This window comes from Condylura cristata, unplaced genomic scaffold (assembly GCF_000260355.1).
Source record: "Condylura cristata isolate star-nosed mole 26May11 unplaced genomic scaffold, ConCri1.0 scaffold00007, whole genome shotgun sequence".
In the NCBI taxonomy this organism is placed as follows: domain Eukaryota; kingdom Metazoa; phylum Chordata; class Mammalia; order Eulipotyphla; family Talpidae; genus Condylura; species Condylura cristata.
The window spans coordinates 18,286,543-18,296,484 of NW_004567108.1; the positions used below are offsets into that span (position 1 = coordinate 18,286,543).

Genomic DNA, 9,942 nt, shown 5'->3' on the forward strand with positions numbered 1-9,942 from the left:
TTCCCAACCTACCCGTTACTTCACAATAAAAATAAAATTCATAAGAAAAAATACAATTGCAGCAGTTTATTATTTTTTAATAATTCAGTTTAAATTTTGAGATACAAAATGTTAAAACTACATGTAAATGGCACATGAAGACTAATTTGTCCATGTTTGCTATTCATTTAAGGTTTAGTCTCTTTACATTGATAATCTAGAAATACAAATTAAACGAAGAGGCAGTTTTCAAACTAAGTAGCTGTAGCTGCAAAATGCGTGTTTTCATTATTAGTTAATTCAAATGAACAGTTCTCACCTTAAATTATTTTTTTACTGATCTCACAGGCTAAGCCTTCAAAAAATATTGAGCAGGTACACAGACACGCTCCATCCATCAGAATCAATGTGCCCCCATTTCGGCATGGCTGGCATTTTCTTACACTGAATTCATTGACATAGTCTTCAATGGCTCTTTCTAAGTTTTGTTTCTTTAGGTGTGCATCTTTCATTTTCACTGGAATCAGATTAGATATAGGAGATAGCTACAAGAAAACAAAACATTTCATTTTAGGTCTGTTGACTGATGCATCAGTTCAACAAGTATTTACTGAATGATTATTTTTCCAAATTGATATTAGCTTTAAAGACTGTGTTAATGCTCAGAACTAACAATCTCTGGGATCATGGAGATCACATTGTGGGTGGAAAGAGACTGATGTTAAAATAATCATACAGATAAATTTAAAATGGAAACAGCGAGGAGAGGTATATGTGTTGAAAAATTGAAATAAGGAATCTAAACTTTTGGCAGGATAATTTAGTGACTATCATTTTGTGATTTGTTTTTGCTGTCTTATTGCCTCTTCCACACTTTCCGAAGGTTGTCAGGTGCTTGCTTTCTATCTTCTGTCTAAGGGGTGGCTTTTGTGCAAGATTAGGTCCAGAACACCCCTGGACCTAATTCTTTCCTCTTTTCCCTTTAAAGGCTTGAATTTTCTAAGAAGTTTTTACTAGGAGGAGTATGAGAAGAAGTGGGGGTGGTGGTGAGGGAGGGAATTCCTCCAGTCCAGGAAGGGGATACATATTCGTATGTATCTCAAGTAGCAGGAAACCATGACTAACAGCTATTTTTGGAAGTGGCAAGAACTGTGGTGTCCCCCCAGGAAGCTGGGGATCAAGGGCCCAGGCCCCCGTCTTGTGAGTGTTTCCTGCGCACAGTCTTGGCATGAAGATTTGGAACTACTTGACTTCAAGTGAACATGTGAGCTTGAACTATGAGGTTATCAGGGTGATGACCATGGGCTACATACATACACATACAGGATCTCCATTTCTCAGACCGAAGCCTCAAGGCTTCTTTTTTCTTTTTAATAAATTCACGTATTTATTATTGTTTGAAGTAATATGAGGATTCCCCCATCAGGTATTACAACTATAGTGCACCCACCACTGAACCCCCCATCGCCCCCCTCCATACTCCATTGTGTCTCATTCCCTCTTGTTCTTACATGCCCCTCCCCCCCATGTCTGGTCCATCAGGATTTTTAAATCGATTTCGGTAAACCAGGAAGGCACCCCTCAACCTCATCTTAAAAATGAATGATAGGCCCTCCCTGGTGGCGCAGCGGGTTAAAGCACAGCACTGAGAATCTGAAGCCACTTCCGCATGAGTTCGATTCCCGCCTGCCGCCTGCCCCGGAGGAGACCACATGGCGAGCCAGACCTCTCCTGGCTCGCCCGCTGCTTCCCTCAGCAGTGTACTTCATCGATCTGCCTGTTCTGCTCCCCACTCTGTCTCTGGTGAAGCCTCTCACCGCCCCTGAGCCTCTGGCCTGTACCCCAGTTCTGTATGAATAAATAAATAAATCTTAAAAAAAAAAAAAATGAATGATAAATTTCCAGTAGCAGGGAAGGATGGGATCTCAATGTTACATTTATTTAAAGAGAATGAAGTAAGATAATCTTTATTCATACAAATTCATAGAGGAAGCTATGATACAGAGGAATCATGGAAATTTGGAAAGGCTTTCCTGAGAAAATGATTATTAGCAGAGATTAGAGGAGATGAAGGCAGAAACAAGAGCATGCCTTGTTTCTATCCACTACCACCACCAAAGGTGGTGGTAGTGGATAGACTAAAACTACATAGAAAACTTGTAGCGTGTATTTTTTAATTTAAGCAAATTTCACTGATGACAATAACGTTTTTTGAATACAAAAATTGTTAGACATTAAGGCCCTTTGGGCTGCAGGCTCAGCACTTTGCAACAAGAGAACACAAAATTTCAAGGAAATTGGAATAAAGATTCAGGAAAGAATAGATTAAAAAATATACCACTAATTGCTGCAAAAGGGGATTGATGGATTAAATAATTTCAACTATTTGATGATAGTGAGTAAAGATGAACAAAAGAAAACTAATATTAAAAGCCTGTTTGATGGGCTCTCCTTGGTGGCGCAGCGGGTTAAAGTATAGCACTAAAGCAGCTAAAGCCACTTCCGCAAGATTTCGATCCTGGCACTCCCCGCCCCCGGGTGACCAACATGGAGTGGCAGACCTCTCCTGACCCACTCGCTGCTCCCCTCAGCAGTGTACTCAGTAGGTCCGCCTGTTCTGCTCCTCACTCTGTCTCTGGTGAATCCTCGCACTGAGCCGTCACCTCTGCCATGTACCCAAGTTCTGGATGCATAAATAAATAAATCTTAAAAAATAATAAAAGTGACCGTCTAGTTTATACCATGCACATAAAACCACTTTAGGTTGAAAACAAAGAAATAAAGCTCTGGAAGATAATATGTAGAGGGTCTTCAAGAGCTTGAGGTAGTGAAATATTTTAAAGAGGACATAGAAGCAGTAACTATAATGGGAATTACTATATATATACTGATGACTTTAAGATAAAACAATCAACATCTTAATTCCTTATTTACTTGAGGGCTAACCATTACTTCTTTGATATTCTTCCACAAATGCCAACCTCAGTCTACTCTTTATGCTAAATTGAGAGACATTTGACACAATAACTCACCAACATACAACAAAGCTCAGGGTTCAGAAGAGGAAAGAGAGTCTAAAGAATGAGGAGGCATGGCAACTAAATGTGATATTGAATTCTAATTGGACCCTAGAATAAAAAATACATGAGGAGAAATCTGGTGAAATTGAAGAGGTATGGCATAGCCAATTTAAGTTTCTGTAACAGGAGGGTCCCCAGGAAAGGAGGATGTTCCAGGTTCCCTGCCCCACCCAGAAGGAAGGTGGAGCTGAGCAGAAAAGAGTCTGGAGAGGCGACCAAGGAGAAAAGAAGCAGGATGCTGAGAAAGAAGGAGACCTGAGGGAGGTGCATGGAGCAGAGAGACATGTGAAGAAACTGTGCCTGCTTCTTCTTGGTCCTGGACCTGTCGAAACAGATGTGGACGAGAGACCTGTGGGGAGGTTGACTATGGCAGTGTTTATCTTGATTTTGATTCTGCTCTTTTCCTCCCAGACTTGTCTGGCCATTGATGACCCTTTTCTATGGGTCCCCAACAGAAAGTGCTTTAGACTTGTGACAGGCTTCAGGCCTTGCTTTGAGCCAGTCCCTTTTGTGTAACTTTGGTTGTTTGATTTAGAAACTATATTCTTTGCCTTTTCTGCACTGCACACTAGTTGTATTAAAGTCCCTTTCCATTAGAGGTCTTATGTCTTGTTTTGATGCAGTGATTGGCAGGTAAGAGCAGGCAGGTTTGGGAGCTCAGGGGTGCCCTTCTCCCTGCCTTGTAACATTTCTAATTATTATAGTTATACAATGGTTTTGTAAGTTATTAACATGGACTTCTGGGTATATGTGAACTATTATTTCTGCAGTTTTACAGTCTACTATTTTTGCAATTTTACTGTAAGTAAAATTATTTTAAAATAAAAAGTTAAAAAAGTACATCTGGGCCCTCCCTAGTGGTGCAGTGGGTTAAAGCACAGCACTAAAAAGCTAAAGCCACTTCCGCATGAGTTCGATTCCCGCCTGCCCCGGAGGCGACCACATGGTGTGGCAGACCTCTCCTGGCCTGCACGCTGCTCCCCTCAGCAGTGTACTTCGTCAATCTGCCTGTTCTGCTCCCTACTCTTGTCTCTGGTGAAGCCTCTCGCCGCCCCTGAGCCTCTGGCCTGTACCCCAGTTCTGTATGCACAAATAAATAAATCTTTTAAAAAAAAAGTACATCTGTTAATGAAAATACCATTAAGACAAAGCCTTCAAGTAAGAGAAGGCATTTACACTTTTCAGTGAGAGAAGACTCCTATCCAGAATACATCAAGGACTTTTACAAAGTCATCACAAATGTCCACTAATGTTGTCTATTGTGAATTAGCATGTCAGATTCAGATTTCAACTATGTCATATTATTTAAAAGAAAGAAACCTCTTACTGACGTTGCTATATTGGCACAAACAAAATAAGCATGTGGTGGAATTATTTTGATTTTTATGGCAAGAAATTAATTTTGTTTTACCCTTCAAAGGAAAGTCAAGGCCAGATAATCTAAGATACAGGAATAGAGGGTCATGGAGAAAATGCAACTTGGATGAAATGCATAAACCGTGTTCAAAGAGATAAAGATGAAGGACACGCAATGACAATTATTTCAGAGGAGCCTCAAATCCTGCATCAAAAATTCCATGACAAGATAAAGAACAATAAAAATGTATTTATTGAAGTTTTCCTGAACAGTCTCTTCTTTTATTCTGATGGACTTTCCAGCCTTTCCATGAAGGATAGCTGTTCTATACCACCAGCTTTCTTATCTTTTTATCATTTGTAGTTTTATTTTCAGGGGATAATTTATCATGAAATTTGGTAAAATATGAATGAATTGGCAATATCTTTTCACATTAACTATACCTACATTTATTGTAGGCTTCTGAAGTTATTAAACTATATGGACCAAATGTAAGTTTCTTAATAGGATGAGTGTATTTTTATCCCTGTCTAACAGATTGGGAATGATTTTCACTGCTGTTATAACTTTAACAATTAAAACCCAGAATCCTGATACTGTAGTTCTTTAAAATGCTAAATTTTTTAAAAAATAAAATAAAACTTTTTAAAACATGCTAAGAGTTTAAAACTTGAAGAGTTTCACAACATTATGAAATGGTAGGTTAATTAGTTTATTGTCCATTTTAACTTTATCATTTCCCATGCTTCTTTCTCTTTAAGAAGAGCTTAAAGTAACTTGACATGTGTATGAATGAGAGAAGCTGAGGAAATGAAGATGGGAAAAGCCAGATAAAAGCCAAAACAACACAAATACACAAAATTCACACCAACAGGACTCATCTATTTGCATGAGGTGGGTCATAAATTTGGTTACATTTTCTAGTATGCTGAATAAAACAATTACTTAATGCTCACCTGTAGGGAAGAAAAACTTACCTGATTCCTAAGAGAAACAAATGACCCTTGAAACTGAGAATAAATAATAATATATCCCATGAGCCCTCATAAAGGGGACATTATATTATGTAACATCCTTTTAGTAAAGGAAGCAGTGGATTACATAACTCTTTGTCTTAAATGCAGTCAAAAACTTTAGAAGATGTCAATATGCTAATTCTACCTACCCGATCTCTACTGTTGTTGCTCTAGAAAAAATACTATACTTTATGTTTCTCAGGCAATCATTAATAAATGTAATTTCCCTCACCTGACATTTTTATAACTAATTTGTGGTAGTAAACTACAGATGAAACCAAAGTTCAGCTATTCTGTTGAGATGAAATGTAGAATTGTTTACGTTAACATTTAGGCAAGTTGTAAACAGAATTAGTATCCTTTCCTGCATAGAGAAGGATTGAGGGAAAAATCTTGGACATTCCTCAAGAAATGGCTGAGGTCTGCTGAAGCCCACATCGGAGGCAGAATCAAGGCCACAGATTTCTCTTAATAAACTATGGCGATAGATACTTGAGTATTAAAAAAAATGTTTTCCTAAAACACCTTCAGTAATATCTTCATATAGTTTTAATTTAAAGTGATACACTGTAGTGTTTCTGCCAAGATTCACTATTTGCAACAGAAATATAAGTCAGTTTTATAGTTTAGATTGAGTTGGAAGAGGTTTAACCCATCATTTATTAATTAAGAAGGAGAGGGCCACCATGGTGGCACAGGGTTTAAAGACAGCACTAGCAAGCTGTCAGCCACTGCTGCATGAGCTACTGCAGCATGATTGCAATCCCCAGCCAGGGAGGTGACCCACATGGTGCAGCAGACCTCCCCTGTCTCAGCCACTGCTCCCCTCAGCAGTGTACTTCAGTCAAACTGCCAGTTTTGCTCCCCACTCTCTCTGGTAAATACTCTCATCTCCTGCACCTCTGGCCTATACCCAATTCTTGTATGCATAAATAAATAAATCTTAAAAAAAAAAAAAGGAGAGCTAGCTATGTTTTATGTTCTAAATGTTTATTCCAGCTATTTATAGTAGCCAGGGAATGGAATTAACCTAAGTGCATCCTAATAAAAAATTGATGACAAATGATGGAATGTTGTTCAATCACAAGGAAAGATACAGCATTGGAAGGAGTTTACAGTGGGTATTTATATAGAAGGTAACTAAACAAAGGAAAATACTTATGGAAACCAGTAAATATTAAGAACAAAGCAAGATTTGTACGATTGAGAGGAAGAAGGAAAAAAGAGGAAAGAGGTATAAGGGATAGGGGTAGGGGAGGAAAGAAAAGAAAAACATTCCTTACCCTTTGTTTTATGAGTACAGGAGCATGGCTTAAGGAAGTGGCCCAGTTTACAAAGTCAGTCACATCCACTGTTTGGGCACCTTTGAGAAGCTTCATTTTCAGTTCATTTGCATATTGGTTGGTTCCTCCTCTTATGAGGGTGATAACATCATCTATGAGGCCATCCCTGGTGATGTTTCCTGAGAAGAGAAGGAGGCTGTAAGTTAATTACTGATAGTTCAGTGACAATATTTTAAAAACCCCATTAGTATAGTGTAGTATACTTATTGAATTTTACTGATGAGCCTTACTTATCTTTGATAAATAACATTGGGGTGCAGGTCAGATGTGTGAGGGCAGTGAGAGGATTCACTAGAGAAAGAGTGGGAGCAGAATAGGCAGATTGATGAAGTACACTGCTGAGGGGAGCAGCGGGGACACAAGAGAGGTCTGCAGTGTGCCCTGTGGTGTCACCTCCCTGGCTGAGGATTGAACTGGTGCTGTAGCACCTGTGGGCAACTTCATATGCCGTACTTAACCCTTTGTGCCACCAGGCAGGCTCCTGATAAGGAATATTTTAAACTCAACCCTGCGATTTTTATTATTAGAAAGTTATAGATTTCAATCATCTTTTTAAAAAAATTAATGGTATGATAGAGATACATTAATAATTTAGTTTTAGTCAACATGCATAGACAGGTACTACATGTTTTTTTATCACATACTTACTTTCATAATTATGTTTCATGCATGTTTGCTTTAAGTTATTTTAATCATAAAAATCAGAGCACAGGGCCCTCCTTGGTGGTGCAGTAGGTTAAAGCACAGCACTTCAGCATGAGTTCAACCCCCGCCCCCAGAGGTGACCCACATGGTGTAGCAGCAGATCTCTCCTGACACTCCCCTGCTCCCCTCAGCAGTGTGCTTCATCAGTGGGCCTGTTCTGCTCCCCACTCTGTCTTTAGTGAATCCTCTCACCACCCACACCTCTGACTTATACCCCAGTTCTGTATGCATAAATAAATAAATCTTAAAAAAAAATCAGAGCACAAAAAGAAGTGAAAAGCAATTTTTTTCCATTCCCAATTTCTAACCATCTTCTAGTATCTCTGTCCACATGAAACTCTATTAACAAATGTCTGTGAATCACTGCAAATGTTTAGAACTGGAAAGAAATTTCAAGATGAATTTGTTTTGTTCTCCCTAAGTTTTACTGATGAGAATCTGTAACTCAAAAAGGTAGAGTAACTAGCTGAAGTTATACAATTTGTTTTAAGACTGAAGCATGGAAATGACATTAAATGACAAATTTAGCTTTTTTTTTTCATTTCATCAGTGATTTCTAACCATGACCACACTCTAGTGGTTGATATGCTTCTAAATATGTTTTCTGCTCCAATATCATAAAGGAGTAACTGTAGGGAACTGTATTATTAAAACTGTTTTCAAATAGATTTAGAGTAGATGTTGAAAACTCATATACATCTGATAAAGATAAACAACAGAATTAATATTTACACTAAAGGTATTTATATATTTAAAAAGATTATACACTGACTAAATGTTAAGGATAAATTAGGGTTTTTAAGTCAGTAATAGGTTGTAATGGGAAAATGACTTTGCATTTTTAAATAGTTATATAATACTACAGAAGCTTTGTTAAATTTAGAAGAAAATAGGAAACTTTTCTCTAGGATATTTTTCCACCCTTTACCTTTTGCCATTGCCACAATAAATATACAAATCTACAATATATTGAATTATACACTATATTGAATTATACCCTCTACAACTGAGCATTCCACTATCTGGTGATTACTAAGTGTCCATGAGTTACTTGTATCTATAGTGGTTTAGAAACCACTCTAAGGTAAAATAGTTTTTAAGCATCTCCATTTTAAATAAAGAGGGTTGATAATAAGAAGGCTTTAAATTAACAGGGCAGGGCTCATTGGTATCTCCTCCCACTAAATTTTTAACTTAATAAATTGCCCTTACTTACCGATTTCACCTACACCAATCTTTGAACAAGTATTGCCATCAATTTTTTGTCCAATTTCAATAGGAACACCTAGGTTTATGTTCACATCAAACCCAAGGCACTTCTCCACATCCCTTATTTCAACACCTGTGAAATGCATTTGGTTAAAAATTATTAGATAAAGACCATCAACAAAACAATACATTCTAGTTTCACTATTTTATAGAACCATACTTCTCAGACTCCTAGAAATCATTATTAAATGAAAAGCTAGGTCACATTTGCCTTGCTTTGTCTTTGGTAATAGAATCTTATGGTTTTTGATTTTGATTTTTGCTTGTCAACTTAATGGCAAAGGGCATTAATTTTCCCCTTTGAATAGAAGTGACACTGGCCAGACTAGGAGGGTTCCATGAAAGTCCTTTATCTCTGGTATAGGGAGGCAAATATGTGTTGGATATATTGAATGATGATAATTGTCCCAGCATCATCCTAGTCATTTTGTATGTATTGACTACTTTAAAATCTCCACAGTGGATTAGAATGGGGAATGGGATCAAAAACCAGTGTGGGGAGGGAAATGCACTGGACTATGGTGATGGCACACACGTGCTTTGGTGATGGAAAGCCCACAGGGATTACAGCTGAGATGGCAAAAGGCACAAAATGATGTAAAAATAAAATATTATATTATTTATTTTAAAAAAACCTTCACAGTGATTTTTTAAGGTGTATTCTATTATTATCCTCACTTTACAGATGAGGATACAGAATCACAGAGCAGTTAAATAGCCTTCTGATAGTATTCAGTTAATAATCAGTTGACACTGAAATCCATGCTGTCTGGCTCTTGAGTATTTCTCTGAATCTACATTTGTAATTTGGATATGGGATGTATCAACACCTCCTGATCCTCTTTGGAAGACTCAGTTTGTCAGTAAGGCAGCTAGCTCATTGCTTTGGGAAGATGGCTTATGTGAATGCCACCTTTGTTTGACAGCAGCCTATGAGTGCTATTTATTAGATCCCAGGCTCAGAAGCTGACTCATTCTATGTGTGGATACTCCATTTATTAGGAAGAAAAATCCTAATATTTACTCAGTTATACAACTTGTTATCTGTTCCTCAGATTTATTTTATTTTAAAGTAAACGTTCCAGACCTCAATTTATTGAATATGCCAGTTTTTGCTTTTATTTGCCATTTCACAATATTTCCCCCACACTCTCTCACACACACATACACATACATACACATACACATACACA

The 9,942-nt window shown here is 37.7% G+C and overlaps 1 protein-coding gene across 1 annotated transcript in view; it reads right to left on the bottom strand.

Moving 5' to 3' along the window:
* Positions 1-299: 299 nt before the first annotated feature.
* C9 (complement component 9) overlaps positions 300-9,942 on the bottom strand; it is a 31,320-nt gene continuing 21,677 nt past the window's right edge. Inside the window, exons 7-9 of the mRNA XM_004678420.1 lie at positions 8,697-8,822; positions 6,716-6,894; positions 300-524 (exon numbers count right to left, since the gene is read on the bottom strand). Of these exons, the coding sequence (XP_004678477.1) occupies positions 300-524; positions 6,716-6,894; positions 8,697-8,822 (530 nt within the window). The remainder of the gene's footprint in view (positions 525-6,715; positions 6,895-8,696; positions 8,823-9,942) is intronic.